This window comes from Protobothrops mucrosquamatus, unplaced genomic scaffold (assembly GCF_001527695.2).
Source record: "Protobothrops mucrosquamatus isolate PMUCROS unplaced genomic scaffold, P.Mucros_1.0 scaffold_252, whole genome shotgun sequence".
In the NCBI taxonomy this organism is placed as follows: domain Eukaryota; kingdom Metazoa; phylum Chordata; class Lepidosauria; order Squamata; family Viperidae; genus Protobothrops; species Protobothrops mucrosquamatus.
The window spans coordinates 736,050-756,923 of record NW_015386328.1 but is presented as its reverse complement, the minus strand read 5'-3'; the positions used below and the strand labels follow the sequence as shown (position 1 = coordinate 756,923).

General features: G+C 36.0%; 1 protein-coding gene across 1 annotated transcript in view; it reads right to left on the bottom strand.

Moving 5' to 3' along the window:
• Nucleotides 1–17,677: 17,677 nt before the first annotated feature.
• The window catches only part of FGF20 (fibroblast growth factor 20), a 5,641-nt gene continuing 2,444 nt past the window's right edge, over nt 17,678–20,874 (bottom strand). Inside the window, exons 2-3 of the mRNA XM_015831010.1 lie at nt 20,523–20,626; nt 17,678–17,923 (exon numbers count right to left, since the gene is read on the bottom strand). Of these exons, the coding sequence (XP_015686496.1) occupies nt 17,678–17,923; nt 20,523–20,626 (350 nt within the window). The remainder of the gene's footprint in view (nt 17,924–20,522; nt 20,627–20,874) is intronic.

The following is a 20,874-nucleotide window of genomic DNA, read 5'->3' as shown; positions in this document are numbered from 1 at the left end:
TAAACAAAATTCAAATTTCATCCAATTGATTATCATGCCTTATCACATGTATGTTGTCATACAGAAAGGTCATCTTACTAATTTAAAACACTCCGTTAATTATTGAAACCATCCAAATCTAAACAGTCAACATTTTTTCAATTCCAATACATAATAATTTTCATCAAAATAAATCTATTATTCCAAAAAATACATTCTTAATCTATTTAAAATATCTATTCTAATAATCACCCTCCTTTATATATATATTTTTTCTTCCTTCTAACTCTAAATCTTAATCCTTAAAACAGTCCATAAATCCAACATTGCCTTTTAATCCATTACACAATTTTAAATTTCTCTTTTCAATCTAATTCTGGCTTTTTTTCTGTGCCAGGCAGGTTTCCATAAGCACACTTCCCATTCAGCCAGTAGATCTATTTTTGTTGGTTGCAGTGGCCTTTGAAAGAATAGGAATCCCATCCTCTGCATTAGGCAGAGTTTGAACTATAAAGAGGATTCTATATACCCAACACCCTAAGAATGATGAATGTATTGTATCTGTATCAGTACCATCATTATTTTTGTTTTGTTTGTGTTCCAAACATTATGAAAACAAGAGCTTGAAACAAGGATAAGAGAAACTAAGTGACTATTGTTACCAGGATAGTCTCATAATGACATTTTTGCTGTTTATTCACTTCTTATGATTTCTAAATGATCATCAATATCCTATGTATTATACTCGTTCAGAAATTACAAAAAATGAATTATCAAAATACAGTATAATTGTATCCTTACTGTTTCTAATGTTATTGGTCTGGAGGACTGCCCTGCTCAACAGTTACCTGATGCCTTTGATATAAGAGTTGCTATACTTCTATATTGATTCACTGATTAAAATGTTTACTTAATGCTCTTTTGCTGTAAAGATAAGCTATGTAAGAAAATTATTTAAAGGACTGAAGCGTTCATTCCATCACCTGCCCTTGTGCAAACAGTAGCAGTGAAAACTTCACAGATTTATAATACAGTTTTGGAAATAAGTTTTAGAATGGGGCTTCAATCAATGGGGTGGGTGGGAGTTGCAGACAAGCCAGAAAAAGGTAACCAGGAACAAAATATGTAATCTGGAAATCACCTTAGTCAAATGAATTAACAGTGCTCTAAATGCAGGGAGGTTGGATTTTCCCCTTTTAACTGCCACCAAAACAGCCTAGCTTTATATCTCCAGGTGTATGCTGTACGTAACTTGTGGGTTTTGCCAGAGGCATGCAGTTGAGAGGGTGTCACACATTTGACTCTCACTGTTGCTAATTCTGGTGGCTCAGTCTTGGCTCTTTTTATTAGTTTCAGTTAGAGAGAGAGATGTTTCCAGGAAAAATCCAGGTAACTACATCTGTGCTACAGGGTATAAATAAATGAAGTATTGCCATATATAATATCAAGTTCCAGCCATTCTCCTTCTAGAACAATGTGCAAAATTCTAGTTACATCAGGCCAGAGGTGTTGGGAATTAGCCAGTGTAAACATTTAATAACTGTAATACATTACAATAAAAAAAAGTTTAGTGCTCTCAGTTATATTGGGATATTAGGTATTCAATACAAGCTATGATGATATTAGGAAATTCCTTGCATCCCCTTCTGTCCTTACAAATACACATGGTTAGGGCTGCAGTTCCTAAACTATATCCACTCAGTTATTATATACTATTTATCATGATCTATCATATTCAACCCATCATTTCTTTCACCCATTAATTCATGCCCAAATTTTCCCGTGTCAGCTTTCAGTTTTCCTACTTTATCTAAAAAAGCTTAGTGAGTCTTCATCCTTGATAATTTTTAGTCCTCTACTGTTGAATTACCTTCAAAAATACTTTATACAGGTAGATGTGTCTGTGTATAAAATGCAAAAACAAATTCCGCAACTCTGTTAATTTCTACAAAGAAATCAACTTGTGGAAGGGTGTTTGGAGCAGTATTCCAGATCATTAAATAAAGAATAATTGTCTCGATTCCAACTGTGTTAATTAATTCTTCTATTAATTTTATGCACAGTTTTGGATTAGCACATGCAATAGCTTCAAATGTTTGTTCAGCTTGGTGGTTTTAGATGCAGAATTCTATATATTTAACAAAAATAAAAGGCTCACATATAGTTTATTTAGACAAGTATAAATATTTGTTTACAGTCCTACTTCAAAAGACTCAGAACAAGTTGCAGTGATAAAATACAGTAGCTGTTTATCATTTCAGAGTATGTTTGTGAGAAGGACTATAAGTTTCCATTAATAATTTCCTGTTTCCTGGGCCTCTAAGCCTTAAGAGGTCTCCAATTTGTTTAGTTAAAAAGATTGGATTTGTTGATGATCAGTTCTCAATATTTTAATGAAAATAGTACACTATTTTATGTGATCGGGTTATGCTTTCCTATGAAGGAACTTTACATAAACAAATGGCACGGGAATTATTGGTTTGGATGCAGTAGCAAAGGTTCAGTCCCACTGCCTGACTAACAAGTAAGAAACTTCCCAATGTTTATTTGCCTTTTTGTAAAAAGCATAATGTCCTCTTCCCATGTTTAATTGTTCATTGACATTAGCGCAATGGCAATGAGCAACTGTACACAATGTTTTATGAAGCTATTAATATATACCTTCAGTTGCATATTGCACTCCCAATATGCCTGGGGTATCAGTTAATGGCCTTTAGAAACATGTTGGTTCCTGTTTTTGTGATGAAAGATCACCTGTAAGGATCTGAAAGCTGCTATTTAACAGTGCATTATAACAGCAGAAAAAGGCATAAGTTAACCATACAGATGTTAACTTTAAATAAAAGCTCATATGTTTTTAAACATAAACAAGGCATTCTTCCATATCGTTTCCTATTGTATATTTCAATATAAAAAGTGGATTTTTTTTTACTAATAGACAAAACTCAAAATGAGTCATGCGTTCCATGTTCCACCAAAACTGAACCCAATGCTTTCAAGTTCTAGCCATAGTAAACCATGGGAACTTGGAATAAGCCCTTTGTTACCTTCATCTAGAACTTCAAGAGTACAGAGGGTGACAAAGTAAGCTATCAGACAATAAACTTGCAGAAATATTAGCAAAAGGAAGGATTTTTAAAATATTTTGGAAAACATAAAAAAAAGTCTCCATGTCATCTTATCAAACCTGGATTTTTTGCATTATCCAATGCATTAATACAGGAAAGAACACAGTAGTGTCATCTACATTCATTCAGTTAATAAGGACCCCAGCCTTAGACTTAAAGAACGACTTGTAGTCAGGCAAATCTCATTCAAGAAGTGCAGTGGGGTTTCCTAGTTTTTAGAAAATTAAAAATAACTGTCTTCCTCAGCCTTTGGATTGTCAAGTGACAGCATGGATTGGTAATACTTAGCAAACACATGCAACAGAATTTTTGCCTTTTTCCACCGCTTCTTTCCATTAATAGGCTGGCTGTAAAAGAAAATAGTCAATACTCAACTGCTAAGTATTAGGTGTCTTCAAGAAGGTTTTGACTTCTAACAACTCCTAACAACTACCCTGCAGGATTTTCAGAAGCAGTTTGCCATTGCTTTATCCTGGGACTGACGAGAGTGACTGGTCTAAGGTCAGCCAGCTGATTTTATACCTAAAACAGGACCAGAAATCATGGTCTCCCAGTTTCTAGCCTGATGTCTTAACCACTACACCAAACTGCTCCAAATAATTATTGTGTAAATAAATAGACAAGACTACAGCATATACAACACAAAATATAATACCTCCTTCATTTTCAACCATGAAACAAATCCCTGTTTGCATTTGTTCTCTAAAATAAAAACACACATGCACATACAAATCAATAAAATGATCTTAGATGTCCATATACCTTTGCAGTCAAAATGCTTAGTATAATCAAGTATGCAAAAATAAAACACCTTTCTATTTTCAGTGTGAACTTGGGTGCCTGCCTCTTTCTGAAACCAGCTTGTACAGTTTACAGTTGTTAGTTACCGTTTCTAGCTATTCTGGGGGGAAATAACTTCACTATCCTAACTGAGTGATAAATTGCTGAACTGATGTTCATTTAAAAGATTTCAGGCTATCTTAGATTGAATCCAAAACACAATGAGTTTTAACATGTTACTCTACAATCATTAATTAATAAAGTACTTGTAATCTGTCTCACATGTAAGCCACATTTGCGTAACATCTTCCACCCAACTCAGCCCAGTTTAATTTCCTACATTAATATTGCCATTATGCATTTGATGAAGTGCCTTTTGTAATTTTGAAAAGATATTAACAAATTTGTGAATTTTATCTTTAATAACATCACTGATTTTACTCAAAATATATTTAAGCATTTTTTTTATTAAATCTAGTCTATTACATCTGTTCTTTACCTTAACAGCACACTTATATGAAATATTGTTGATATATTTTGTTGGCTTCATTATTTTGTGTGGGATTGTTTTGACTTAAATTGGAATTTTCCAAGACATTCATGATCTGAGCCACAGTCAGAATGGAAAGCATCAACTAATTATGGTTACTGTTGTTACAGAAACTGATTTTACTAGTTTTTCTTTTTTTTCTTTTTCTTTTTTTTAATAAAATTTTTATTGATTTTTGTAGTTAAACAGCAAATACCAATATGATGCATTTACATACACAAACAAAAAAGATAATCCTAGTCAATACATTTTCGGAAACACTCGGCAGTCCCCACCTTGCCTCCACCCTCATTCACTTTCCTCTCCTTCCTCCCCCTAGACCCACAACCTCTCCTCCTTCCTCCTTTCCACCTTCCTACCTCCCATCTCCCTTCTTAACCACCTCATTGAGTGCAGTTTGGGGTACCGGCCGAGCATCTCCTCTTTTCAATACAATTCCATTATTTACCTATAACATATAAATACATCAATTTTTATAATTTCTAACCCCTAATCCCCTTCCCCCCTCCCCCCCCCCCGGATTTCCCAGAGCTGAGTACAGGAATAATCACATAATAATCCCAGTTTGACCCAAACAACCCATTCATAATATAAACAAGTATAAACTTACTGTAACTCTAATATACAATCAACTTAACTATAAACTATATATATAGATTATATATAAAAATATTTATAAGTAACAATAATTAATCAAAAGCTATATGATAATTATTCATTTCATATTTTCTCTGAATATAATCTATCCATCTTCTCCATACCAAAATAAATTTCTCCTGATACTGATCCTTCAGGTATGCGGATATTTTTGCCATTTCTGCAAAATACGAAACTTTCTGTCTCCAATCATCCATAGTCAGTAATATCTCCTTTTTCCAATTTTGAGCAATCAGTGTCCTTGCTGCTGTTATACAGTACAACATCAAATTCATTTCTTTTGAATCCAGATTATCCATAATGCCCAATAAATATAATTGCAGTGTAAATTTTATCTTTTTCTTAAAAATCTGTTGAAGGTTCCACCAAATCTTAATCCAAAAGGCTTTAATGTCCCTACATGTCCACCAAATATGATAATAAGTTGCATCCAAATTACCACATCTCCAATATTTCGGCTGCAAGTTCGGGTACATGCAAGACAATTTTTGAGGGTCCAAATGCCATCTATAAAACATTTTATAAACATTTTCCCTTAAATTTGATTTTACTAGTTTTTCAATCCCTAAAACTAATATATGATAGAATATAATTGCTGATTTCTCAGACTGCTTCAAAGTTTGTGCTATGCCATAGAACATGTATTGATGGACAGTACTGATACAATAATTTATGGAAAGGCAATGCTATATTGTAAATGCTGGGAGATTTAGCTATTGAGTTGTTCATAGAATTTTGCAGAAACTGATTTATTGATTTTTCAGTGCATTATATTGATTCTATTGATTTCCATGTGTTGATCACTCAGACTAATAGAATCCTGCATCACAGAAGGTATTCACAATGCTGGGGGCAACTGGATTACTTGCTTTTCTTCCCTAATTTATAGCCGCATGGTCCAATCCAAATTTTGTCTACATTCCCATGATCTTGGCTTTATTTTATTCCCAAGCCATATTTCAAGCAGCCTTATTTTCTTTTCAATATCACAAAAGAAGAACTAGTAGGATTCAAGCAAAGAGAGTCAAGAAAATAGAATTTACCCCTGCAACTTTTTTGGGGAAAGGGGGTATGTAAGGGCTGGATTCCATTAAAGGTCAGTAGTAAAGACACCATTTATCTAAATACTTTGCTTTTGAACTGCTATCATTTTTTTTCTTTTTAATTTTTAAAAGTCCATTTATATTCTTCCAGCCACCTAGCTATGCTTAAGAACTACCGTAGTACTCAAATAGTAATCTGCAGCACTATTGTTCTATTTTTTAAAATTTATATGGCCATCCATATTATATAAAATAACCCCAAACATCTTTATATAAAATAGCACTAGACAGTTAACAAACAGATATACAAACAACCAAATATAAACTGCTAAAAATGTTTACCCATTATCAAGCACGATTAATAGTCTGATCTCCAGAATACAAATGCCCCAATTCCTTAGGGAAAACCCAGGTCTTCTAAACAGCAAGGAAGGTAGGGGCCCTTGTATGGAGACTGTTCCATAGAATAGCAGAAGCTATAGAAAAAGCTTCATTTCCATTGATCACAGCATTTAATAGAAGGATCTGGATCAAGCTGACCATCCAATGTAGTCAAATGGGTAGAGCAGGGGTGTCAAACTGCTGGCCCGTGGGCCGGAGGCGTTATCCGGAAGCCACGCCCATGCCGGCAATGGAAAAACCGTTCCGATATGTTGTGCAATGTCATGTGATGTCGCGAGTTTGACATGTCTGGGGTAGAGATTTTCAGGGACCTGCTATCTGTCAAGTAATATAATGCCATGTCTTATAGCAGGGGTCCCCATCCCCTTGTCCGTGGACTAGTACCAGGCTGCAGCATGCCAGCAACTGGTCTGCACAAACAAGCAAAGCCCCATCCATGAGATGCAGGCAGCACACAAAATCACACACCCTCCAGTCCGTGGAAAAACCTCTCTCCATGGAACCTGTCCCTGGTGCCCAAAAGATTAGGCACCTCTGCCTTATAGGCCTTTAAAGGTGATTACCAGCAGCTTGAATTGTACCTGGAAAGAAACTGAAACAGCAACAGTATGGCATAGGTAAACCATTAAGTGACCAAAACTCCATATGTCACTGCATTCTGGACCAATTGAACTTTGTGAGTGATTTTCAAGGGCACCACATTATAGATCACATTGTAGTAATCCAGATGGGAAGGAATTAAGGCATGGCAGGTCGTGAGCAGGGGTCCTGGTCTAGAAATGGATGTCATTGGCATATAACTTTTGTAAAGTTTCCCCTAGACATGATCGCCACCTGTTTCTTGACCATAAATCCAGGAGGAATTCCAAGTTGCAATTCAGAGGAAAGCTACCCCTCTGAATGTTAAACATGGCATCACTATTATAATGGTTGGTCACAAAATCAGCTGATGTTTAGAGTGGATTTAGCATTTTAATTCACCTATCAAGTCCTTCTTAAGGACTTGGGATAGGGAAATGTTGTTTGGTAGTGTTAAAGATATCATCATAGGACTTAAGATGTACCAAGTAAAGCTGCATTTTGCAACTGACTGATAGTGATTTTGTCAATGCTGATGTTGTTCAAATAGTGCTCCAGATGTTTTGGGATTGCACCCAAGGCTCCTTTTATATTGGTACTAGATTTGCTTTCTTTTGCCACAGTCATTCTACATCTATTTGCAGGTCTTTGTACTTGGTAATTTTCTCCAGCTCTTCTTCTTATGATTATAATCATACAATTACTATTGTATGCTATTCACCTGCCTGGATGAATTCCAGATCAATGTGATGATTGTGTAGTAGAACTTCAGTCAAAACATAGTCACCACAGCATAATAATCTCTTTAAAATCGTCCCCATATTCAACCTGGTCACATAACTCTTCTCTATTTCAAGAAACAGAGGAGGGAAAACTAAAGAATTTCCAAATCAGCAAAAAGTTTGATGGTGACAATGAAATTAACAGAGCCAGTGGAGAGATCCTATCCCTGAATTAACAGGATTATAATTAAAGTGGTAACCCAAGATCATTTCTATTATTACAGTAGGATTCCTCTATGGTTCAGAAATATTGCTGCAAGTCATTGTGACACTAGATTCTTCTAGTGCTGCATATTCATTGTCTGTTTATTTATTTTTTTCAATTCTTTTATTCAAAAGAAACTTTTACAAGTTCAGGCAAATCAGGAAGCCCGGTAGCTACCGAGTAAATATGTTTTGCCTGCAATAATCACATTGCCACTGATTTTGTAAACTATAAGCATAAACATATACCATCACAGCATTGGTTTGAGATTTCTGCTTATGAGCCAGTAAAACTGATAGGAATTTACTATAAGGTCTATGCAAAACTATTATATTAGATTATTTTCATGTGATCCTTTTATCCAGACATTGTAAACAGCTTGGGAAATCTGCATCTGATGTACATTTTCTCCAGGCATCTTGGCTAATATTATCCACAGATTCTTCTCCTGACTGTTCTGATCTTGTAAGAGTTTAGCCTATCCATGTCAGAAGCTTCATTTTCTCCATCACAGAATCTTCTGCCTAAATTAGTCCCTCTATACCAACTGATGGCAGGAATTCCATTTTCATTGCCATAATCACTAACACTACAACTACCATAAAATCACTTAAAGTAATCCACATTACCAATTGGTACAAGCTCATTTATCATGTGTAATTCCTAAATGTCCTTATATAAATAGATTCAGGGCTTTTTTTTGTCATAGAACGCCCAGAATGGAGTTCCGGCACCTTTTTTGGATGGAACCTTGTAGGGTAGGCAAGGCGGGTTGTATGACATGTGTGAGTTCCGGCACCTTTTTTTTTTTTTTTTTTTTAGAAAAAAAGCACTGAATAGATTAATCCTTATAGCAATAAAAACAGCAACAAAATAATAATGCTGGGCTTCAGCATTATTACCTTGTCTACTACACATATTATGGTATCCACAGAAACTTCTTCCAGCTACTAAGTCTGAGGTTATGGAAGCAATGAGGAGGCTTTAATGCTCTTTGAGCTTGGTCGTTTTCAAGCCACCAAGTTCTCCATCACTGAGATGAAATATACTTATGAAAAATATAAAATATGAAAATGTAAGTAAATATAAAGAAATGCATTGAATAAATTAAAAACTGGTTTAACTCATCATGGTTTATTTGCTCTCGCCAATATCTTCCTTAAATTTAAATTCTTTGTAGTTTAATCCTTTAACTCTTTTCTTCATCTGTAAATCTATTTTGCAAATCTTTTGGGTTGATTTGTATAGGTTATCTTGTGTAATCTGATGTTTAAACTTACATATCTTCAGATCTCTGATAGGAAATCCCCTTTACGCTAATAAATAGTGTGTCTGTGGCAGGGAATTGGCAAGCTGTCTGAATCAAGATAGTCCCTGGCTGATAATCACACAAAATGTAGAACACGAAGTATATCTCAGAACATTTCAGCCTTCAGATTTTCTTGCTGCATCCTTTCAAGTCCTTATGAAAAACCTATGTAGGATCAAAACATGCTAATTTCATCACTGCTAGCCAAGAATATAGAAGAATTCTGTTTAAGCCTATGTACTGAGTACAGTCAGTGATGTGTCATAGGAGGCAATTCTATAAGATTAAAGAGATTTGCTGACTGAAACTGTCCTGTTTCACATGAATTTATATTTTGTTACAATTTTGAGTTCACAACCAGGGATGGAGCCATTTGCCGAGGGCATATGAACTCGGGCATCTGAGTGGGGAACGGGGCAGGGAAGCATAATATGATTGCTTCCAAAACAGTCATGAGAGAACAAAATGAGAACAAAATCTGCGGGTGTTTCAGTTTTGTTTTTTATCTGGTACAAGCTCAAGCTAATATTTTCCTTATTTCTACTGCATTCTCCGTCCCTCCCTCCCTCCTTGGGTTCAAATGAACACCGTAAAGATGACATCTATAAAAATAAAAATAAAATAAACTGTTCAGGATCATACAGATAAAACTTTGTGATTTAATTGCAGCTGTGCAGATTATTCTATTTTTCAGATTTGGTGACTGCTCAAAGTGTGGTATATTGTTGCATCTTATTGTTGTTCAGACAATACTACATTGCATTAGTTCCTTTGCATTTGTAGGGTGACACTGAATGTTATATTGTCAATCTTTTCTAAGGTGTTTATTGATTTCTTCTTCAGAGTTGTTTGCAAAGGCATCTATAGGAGAGTCAGAAAAGTCAGAAATGGTGGCCAGAACTTCACGAATGGAATCCTGTTCATTAGAAAGAAACAAGGCTTTTAATTTCATGGACAAATTGAATTTCTTTATCCTGGAGAAATCCTGCTTGTTTGTCTACATTGATTTGCCCATAAATCAAATTATCTGTTTCAAGGTTTAAAAGAAGAAAAGAACCAGCACTATTGTACAATTTACTAAACTGCTTGAAAGTCCTGGATATTCAAACATGAGTTTGATGATACCAAAAGAGCATTGCTAACTCAGTGGCATAAAACAGATTCTGCACAGGGCAGATTCAGGTAACATGGCTGGAAAAGTATGTTGTCCTGCTGGCCTTTTTTGCAGATTAACCTGAAACCATGCTTGAGTGAAGATACTTGATCCATATTATGAACAAAGTGGTCCAATTCTTCTACAATGCAAGAGAGGAAGTTTGGGGTTTTTTAAAAAAAAACACCTGTGCTTTATTTTCTTTTAAGAACTTTAATATGAAATATTAAGAGCAAAATATTTATGCATCACATGGAAAAGCAAGAGTCACCCAAGACATTTGCTAATTGGTATATGACAATGATATGTGTGCATTATTAACCAGGCTGGATATTGCTGGAGATCAATGTTGATCTACAATGGTAAAAATCAGGACTCCAGGAGACCTTTTTCAACTAGCAAATTTCATTAAAAGGCTTCTGACATTGCAGCTTTCCAAAATTATACCTTTTAATAAAATTTGCTAGTCAGAAAAGGCAATTCTGTACCCGACTTCTGACCTTTTCCCCCCATAGACTAACGTTTCTCCTCCTAAAATGACTACTCCTGGTTGTGACTCTGTGTGATTCTAAATGCACTTCACAAATGAAAGGCTTGTGAAATCATTCTGAGAGGTTTAATCTTCTTTAATTTTGCCAAACAATGGTACTTCTATAAAATTATGATTCTTTCCAATTGATTCTGGGGCATAAGAACACTTCTGTCATTTGAAGCCTTTCTAGGATGTTCAGAATGGATGTGCTGTAAGAAAAATTAATTCAGAATTTCTCTATTCCCCTTCTTTTTTAAAGGCAAATAATTTATTTACAGCATATTTCACATACTTATCTTGCTCTGATGCTTATTAGCTACTAATATAAATGATTTCCATAATTATTTCCACTTCTCCAGGGGTATATTCTGTTATATTCAGTAAATATATCTACTTTTTATAGGTATACATAAGCTTTGATAACAGCAGAAACTAAAGCTGTTTCTAGAATGTTTTGCTAGAAAGAAAATTATAAATTACAGAAATCAATTTAACATTTCAAACTTTGTAATATACAAATGTAGGGTATATGTCTATAAATAATCAAATTTTGATATTAAATATTCAAAAATAGAATTATTTCAAACACCAAGAACTTGTGTGATAATTGCAGCCTCTTTAAAATTCTGCTTTGGGTCCAGAAGATAAGATGATTTTATTTCAGTGCAGCTAAAATATGAATGTCTTAGAATCCATCACAAAGCCTTCAATAACTCAGATGTAGATAATATGTCAGAATTGTTTGAATATTACTGATATGCATTCTTACACATGCAGTGTGACTGTGCAACTGTCACTTCATGCTTCCTTCCAATGATTTTGACATGTGCTTCTGTTTTAAGGATTTTAAGAATCATTTAAACGCTGGGACACTGATTAGCTTATCCAATGTCTGGTCATCTGCCTTAGATAGCCAATTGGTATATTGTAGAGGTTAAGCTGCTGGTTAAAAACCAGGAGTCCATGAATTGTAGTCCAGAGTCAATCACTCTCTCTCAATCCAACCCACATCACATGGTTTTTGTTATTCAGAAAGTAAAAGGTGAGAACATTAGGTATGCATATTTCCTTAAATTAACCAAAAATAAAGTAGGATAAAAATGAATAAATAAATAATGGGAGCAAAATAAATTGATTAATGAAATAAAGCAGAAGAAGAAAAATAACAGTCTCAAAAGAGACCAGCATGGCTGCATAAAGAACTCTCTGATAAACTGAAAGACAAAAAGGGCAATATAAAAAGTGGAAAGAGGGACACATAAGTAAGGCAGAATATCAGCAAATAGCCCGAGCCTGCAAAGATGAAGTAAGGCTCAAAATGAACTAAGGCTTGCAACTAAAGTCAAAAATAACAACGAAAAAGGTTCTTTCAACATGTAAAAACCAAGAAAAAAGTCAAGGAATTGATTGGTCCATTAGTGGGAGAAAGTGGCAAGAAAATTACAAGCAACAGGGAGAAAGCAGAACTACTTAAATCATTTTTTGCATCTGTCTTTACACAAAAGGAAAAAATAGTCCAACCTATCAAAACAGTACTGTAAAAAACAGATTAGAAACACAAGTTAAAATAGGCAAGAAAATAGTAAGTGAGCATCTGTCCACCCTAGACGAGTTCAAATCACCAGGATCAGATGGATTATACCCCAAGGTTCTGAAGGAAATGGCAGACATTATCTCAGAACCACTTAACTATATCTTTCAAGATCCTGCAGCATCGGGGAACTACCAGAGGACTGGAAAAGAGCTGATATAGTTCCCATCTTCAAAAAAAGGGAGGGAAAAAGTAGATCCAGAAAACTACAAACCTATCAGTCTGACCTCAATACCTGGGAAGATTCTGGAAAAGATAATCAAGCAATGAATCAATGAATATCTAGAGGTAAACAAAGTCATAACCAAAAGCCAATATAGGTTTGTCAAAAACAGATCATGCCAGACAAATCTTATTGCATTCTTCGACAAGATGACCAGAGCAATGCTTTGGATATATTTTACTTGGACTACAGTAAGGCATTTTATAAAGTAGATCATAACCAACTACTTGTTATGAAAGAACAATGTGAGTTAGACTACATCACCACCACATGGATTCACTGGCTGACCAACCGCACTCAATGGAATTGCATCTACATGGAGGGGAGTATGCAGTGGGTTACTCCAAGGCTCTGTTTTAGGCCCAGTACTCTTCAACATCTTCATCAATGATTTGGATGAGGGAATATATGGGGAACCCATCAAATTTGCAAATGACACCAAGGTGGCAGGAATAGCTAACACTCCAGAAGATGGGCTTAAGATACAGAAGAATGTTGACAGACTTGAACATTGGGTGCCATCTAACAAAATGAAATTAAATGGTGAAAAAAGTAAGGTTCTGCATTTAGGCAAGAAAAACAAAATGCATAGATACAGTATAGGTGGTATCTCGCTCAATAGTAGTAACTATGACAGGGATCCTGGAGTTCTAGTGGACAATCACTTAAATATGAGTCAGGAGTGTGCTGCAGCTGCCAGAAAAGCCCACACAGTTCCAGGCTGCATTAACAGAGGGATAGAATCAAGATCACATGAAATGTTAATACCACTTCATAATGCCTTAGTAAGGCCACACTTGGAATACTGCATCCAGTTTTGGTCACCATGATGTAAAAAAGATGTTGAGACTCTAGAAAGAGTGCAGAGAAGAGCAACAAAGATGATCAGGGGACTGGAGGCTAAAACATATAAAGAACGGTTGCTGGAATTGGGTATGTCTAGTGTAATGAAGAGAAGGACTAGGGGTGACATGATAGCAGTGTTCCAATATCTCAAGGGGTGCCACAAAGAAGAGGGAATCAAGCTACTCTCCAAAGCACTGGAGGGCAGGACCAGAAACAATGGATGGAAACTAATAAAAGAGAGAAGCAATCTAAAACTAAGAAGAAATTTCCTAACAATTAGAACAATTAACCAGTGGAACAACTTGGCTCCAGAGGTTGTGAATGCTCCAACACTAGAAGTTTTTAAGAAAAGATTGGACAACCTTTTGTTTGAAATGGTATAGGGTTTCCTGCCTGAGCAGGGGGTTGAACTAGAAGATCTCCAAAGTCCCTTTCATCTCTGTTATTCTATTCTAATGCTCAATGAAAAATATGTTGAACCCAGGCAACATGAAATAACATCTACCACTTTTATGGACTCAGTTGCAGTTGACTTGCTTTTTAAAAATTCTGCTTTGTGCATTTCAAAACTTTTTTTAAATTCTTAAACCTTTGAGGTCAAAGTCCAAGCGATAGCACTAAGAATAGTAATCTGATCATATAAAACCTTTGGATGAAGTTTACAGATGGCTGCAGTTTATTAGCCTTCCTTCTCCCTTTATGGTTTGTATCTAAAATAGTTAGTGACGATGCTGGCTAGCCAAAGGAGAATAATACTGACATGGTATTTTATTCAGGGTTTGTTTCATTTTGGTTCCTGGGAATGATCTTCTTGAATCTCAGTAGCAAAGTCATACATAGAGTCTATAGTACATTAAACAAAATTCAACATTTTGTTATTTGTGCATTTTTAAGCAGCCTTAGGCACTACTTAGAACCGAGGAAGAAAAGGGAAGTCAAACAAGCCAAGTTTCTGCTTGTTTTCTTTCTTAAAAGCTTCTTAATAAGAATCTTTTCTAACCAGAGCATGGAGTCCACCACCACTATCCAGTTTTTATTTTTCTGTAGAAAATTTGTAGAATAATTTAACTGTCCTTAAAGTAATTTGTCCAATATTAATAGATTCTTAAGGGGGAATCTCTAAGATTCATCCAAGAGCTCTTTTGAACATTGTCTCAAATCACTTTTGTGGAACAGAAATGGCTTCATATTTTATGCAAGTGTTTCAGAAATTCTATATATTTAACAGCATGACTTGAGAGGACATCAATCTTTTCATTCCACAAAACAGAAAATCCATTTCTGCAATGATCAACTGGCAGATGATTGAACAAGATTTTACCTTTTTTATTTTGAGGTAAGTGCTGAGATAAGTGTTGTCAACGGTGCTATTAATGTAAACGTCGCTTCTAAACTATATACTAGATACTTTTAGTACCTCTGTTAAGGTAGAGAAGACAATCTAGGCAATCAGAAATTCGATTCACATACCATTGCCTAGTCTATTCCAGCTTTCCTTAAACTTGGTACCCTCCAGATGTGCTGGACTACAGCTTCCAACACCCCAGCGAGAATGTGCGTGATAAAGGTCCAAGATTAACACATCTTAAAGGCACTAAATTAGGTAAAGCTGATAACACTTACCTGGTTATAATTCCCTACAATCTCAGCAGGCTTCTTTTCCAGACTTGCCTTAAAAAATGTGGTTCTAAGCATGAGAGCTTTTTCACATGTCATACTTTCAGTCATAGAATTAGAGTCCTTTCTTAGTGAATAAAATGTCAGCAATGGTCTAAAAGATACCAGCAATATCCATTTAAATAAATAAATAAATAAATAAATAAATAAGAAAAAATTTAAGCTAGGGCTATAAATATAGTTTTGCTAATGAATACAATAGAGCTGGAAGGGACCTTGGAGGTCTTTAGTCCAGCCCCTGCTCAAGCAGGAGAACCTATACCTGTGGTAGTGAACCTATGGCACGCGTGCCACAGGTGGCACGCAGAGCCCTCTCTGTGGGCATGCACGCTCTTCCCCCAGTCCTTGGCCTTCAGCTGGGTTTTATTAAACCTTTTCACTTTAGGCCTCCGCCGCCGTGTGCAAACAAAAAAAGGTTCAATCAATCAATCAATTTCTCATGGGGAAAAAAAAGATCTCGCAAAGTTGGGATTGATTGAACTTTTTAGTCCCACCCAATCTGCCATTACCACCGCAGCCACGCCCACCCAATGGGCCACACCCACCCAATGGGCCACACCCATCCAATGGGCCACACCCACCCGGCACCCAACGATACATAAGTGGGTTTTGGGTTGCAGTTTGGGCACTCGGTCTCTAAAACGTTGGCCATCACTGACCTATACCATCTCAGACAAGTGACTGTCTAATCTAAGGAAATATATAGAATCTTCACAAGGAACTTTTGTGGTGTCAGCAATGCCAGTATTAGAGTATTTAGCAACATTAGTTATCTGGCAATCTTGACCCCTCCCCCCATGGATATCATCTCAGATTTCATGGCACAGACAAAAAGATTTATAAAGTGGAGAAGTAAGGTCTAAAGTGGATCTCCAAGGCTACTGTTGGATATCTATATTTAGGATTGAATTGCCAAGTGAAGAGCAACGTATATTTCAGGAGCACTTAGGATTATTTTCAAGGATATCACGACAATGATAGCAACATTGTTAATAGAAATCCATCACAGTTGGGTTTTTTAGTTTCTCATTTGGTATAAATTGTTGTTTCACATTAGAAGTGTAGAACAAGTGAATGTTCAAAACACCAACTAATTCACAGCTATTATGCAATGCAAAATATGAACTTCAAAATGTATTTGATTTACATTCTGCTTTTCTTCCAGGAGCTCAAAAGAGTTTACATGGGGATCTTCCTTCATTTTATTCGCACAAGCATTGCTCTGTGAGAGAAACTGGGCTGAGAAGACAAGACTGACCATAAGTCATTCACAGAGCTTCCATAGCTGAAAATGGCCATGAAGCTGAGTCTCTCTCTGGAATTAATTCAACAGCTTAAAAGCACTAGACCTTTCCCAGTTCCTTTCCTCTCACAAGGTAATGACTCTGGTGGACTAGCTCCTTAAAGAACAATAGTGAAACAAACAGATAGAAGTATACCTTTAATTCCATTTAAATGTGCATCTTAAATTCAGTACAAATATAAGTGATGGTCCCATAAATCCTAAGGCAGTCAACATCTCTTTCTACCTAAGACCATTCAACAGGAAACAGTGTGTGCATAAAACAAAACACCAATCTCTTAGCTTGTAAAACAGTAACCTTTAAGAGATGTTGCTCCCTTTGTACCGTTTGGGATAGCATTGTTCCCTTTTTGCACAATGATACTACTTTGGGAGTAAATATTGGCACTGTAAATGATTTTTATTGTAGTATAGGGTTGAACTCTCTTCATAGACCAATAAAAAATAAACTCTGTAATAAATAAATATTTAAAATAAATATATGCACTCTGAAGATATATAAATTAGGTCCATCCTGAAGGGAAAAATAAATCCAGATTTTGCTGCCCAATTACCACAGTCTTCATAAAGCTCCATGTTAACCATCCACATGGTTGTCAATGATGTTAACTAGCCATTTTTTCCCAGTTATCTACAGCCAACCCCCATTCACTTTAGGTAATTATTTATGCTCCAAGTACAGGATCCAGAGCAGTTTTGTTAAGTCCAGTTCCAACATCTTCTTGACTAGTACGGAAAGAACGAACCTAAAAGAGGCTGGCCATTTAGACTTTAATATCCATTCTCCTCAATCCAGAGATTAGGCATGAAGGCTTGTCTACTACTAAACAGCTCCACTGATGCCTCCTTTCTAGATCTGAATAATTTTCAACATTTAGAAGTTTCTCTTGCTTTTGGGACTGTGGAGGCTAAGATCTTGCTTTTCTCTGTGGTTGACTTCAACTGATTGCTAACACGTCCTTATAGAGCTCTGGCACTCTTTCAGGATCCACTGGTCTAGGCAAGAAATGGGTGAATTTCTGATGCCTTTTGGACCTTGTCCCATCTCTGGGACTGCCATCTTTGTTAAGTGCCACAAAGTACCTCCGGCCTGAATCTCCATGCTTGTACACATTGGAGGAGTAGGTGTTATACCAGTTCTCTTCAAACTGTTCTCTGAAGACACATTCAGGAGTGAGCTTTTCCTAAAGGGTGAAAAAAAGAGAAGTCTCTTCAACCAAAATAGAGCTAATCCTTTGTTGATTATTACCTTAAAAAGTATGTTTCTTTCTGATGTGATATTTTTCACAATTTTATTTTTTCACTGTTCAAAAATAAAAAATATTGTTTTAATAAATTATTTGATTCTGAAGAGGATTTTTTTTATCAGTAAGGAATAGAGCCTGTCTTAAAGCTCTGCCTGCCTGTACAACAATTCCTACATTTCTCCATTTATTATACTGCATAGTATCCTCTCTTTCTGCTTTCTTTTTCATTTCCACAAGCAAAAGTCAATGAACATAGGTCACAACGTGCGTTATAAGGCTGATGCTTGCACTGAAATATTAGCAGATATATAACTATGGACATCTTTTAGTCTTCTGGACTAGAAATGCTCATGTTCTTTTTCCCCTGCTATCTCTAGTTAGAACCTCAAAACCTACAACATTTTTAATATGCACATAATACTTCCCAAACAAGATTTGCTTCACGTTATTCCATGCACTAGAGCAAACTTTACACATTTAATTCTTCTTCTCCTTTTGTTTTGTTTTACAACTGCATCTCAAACCTGCCTTTTCTCTGAGAAGGAAACTTACTTGGGAAACTCTTAATTGTATTCCTCACAACAATGATCCTGTGAAGGAAGATGGTCCCAAAGTTATTCAATGAGGCCTTCAACTTGGCTCTCCTCTTTCCAAATCTCACATCTGAGCCACTAATTATATCTGCTATCCTGGGGTTATACTAGCCTCTCTTTGCTAAGAAATTTCTACCTCCCTTCTGGGAAATCTCTGAGTATTACAGCAGCTTCTAGCAGGGATGTCTACTTCAAAAAAAAAAATCAAGATGGTAGCCCCCTAGGTGTGATTGAAGCTTCACCTGTTTTTTAGGCATCTCCACCTCAAAAACAGGCAGAACTTCAATTACACCATCACAGCCCCCATTTTGACATTTTTTTTATCACATCCTGGAGACACCCCTAGCTTCTCATGTTAGTTTGAATTGACAGGCCATACTACCTGTCATGTTGTCTCCTCTTTTATAGACTGATAAGCACATCCCATATTGGATACAATGCTGCAGGAATGAGGACAATAATTAGCAGAACTTATCTGCCATTTTAGGAAGGGGAATAATTCAGAGGAGAATATGCTTTTCCTGCAGATGTTGTTGAGTCCCTTTGCCAAGTGGCAAATGCATTCCTTTATTAAAAGGTGTGATAGGCACTGGTTTTTTGCATCTGAAGGCCACAGTTGTGTTGATTTTCAGCTGTCTACAGGTAGTCCTTGATGAGCCCAACATTTCTGTTGCTAAGTGAGACAGTTGTTAAGTGAATTTTTCTCCATTTTACAACCTTTCTTGCCTCGGTTGTTAAGTGAATCAGTGCAGTTGTTAAGTTAGTAATATGGTTGTTAAGTGAATCTGGCTTCCCCATTGACTTTGCTTGTCAGAAGGTCATAAAAGATTATCACATGACCCCTGGACAGTGCAACTGTCATAAATATGAATCAGTTACCAAGTGTCTGAATTTTGATCATGTGACTATGGGGATATTGTAATGGTCATAAGCGTGTAAAACAGTCATAAGGCATTTTTAGTGACATTGTAATTTCGAATGGTCATTGAACATATGGATGTAAGCTGAGGACTGCCTTATATTGGTCTTGTCTTTTCATATCAAAAATTCCCTATGTGATAATAGGATTTTTGTAAATGCTGTTTCTTTTTTGCACCACTACCTGGAATGATCAAGTGATTAAGGGCCAGTGTTTGGCCACTTGGTCCTTCAAGGAAATACTACAAAGAACGGACTATAAAAGAAAGAACTATAAAAACAGTCCACAGTTTTGTTTATGAAAAGGAAGAAAAAAACCAATATTCATCTTGTATGTTTTAAATGTCCCTACATGGCTTCCACATTGACTTTGCTTGTCTAAGTTTTGATCATGTGACCATGGGGATGCTGCAATGGTCATAAGTGTGAAAACCAGTCATAAGTCAATTTTTTCCAATGCCACTGTAACTTTGAACAGTCACTAAATGAACTGTCATAAGTCAAGGACTACTTATATTTGCTTTTGTTTCCCGTCACGGACTGGTTGAGAATTGCATCTAATTTTGTCAACCAGGTTTTAGAAAACTCTCACAAACACATAACGATGCAAAAAGAAAACTACTTTTCCTGGAACTGAATTAAATTGCCCCCCCCTTATGCTCCAGAACCTAGAGAGTTTCCGTGAGAGAGTGCTTTTGAACTAGATGGACCCATGGAACAACTCTATAAGGCAGCTTCCTATGAAGTTATTGTCTTTACATTGGTGCAACACAGGTAATTTCGAGTGATTCACTTAACATCTTAAGTTATCTAAACATGACACTGTAGTATTAGTGGTGCAGCTTATTCCAGATAATTCTCACTTCGTATTAATCCATTGAGTACTACTTTTCTTACCCTAAGTAGCCACTTCAAGGCTGCGATCCCTCTTATATTGTTACCAGTGACAAAATTCCCAGGATTATAAAGATTACTGCTAATGTGAGTCTGTAATATGAGCTGGATGATATGGCAGTAATACTTACAGAGCCATAAAGCTCTCCTTTCTCATTCATTCCAAGGTAAAGGCCACTGTCCACTCCTCGAATACTGACTAATCCCACTGCCACACTGATGAATTCAAGAATACCTGCATTGAGAAAAGGGAAAAATATTTTTAAGGCTAATTATATTCAGTGCAGATAGGTCTTGTGGATTAAATAGAAATAGAAGTGTAATTAAATATGTTATTAATTCTAAATTGATTGATTATACAGTATACAGAATGGTGTTATCAAAGTGCTCTTCATAGTAATGCAACACTGTGATATATATTGGTGTTGATCCAATAAACATGAGCATTGTTAACATCTCATTGATTTCAGTGAAAGAACTAAG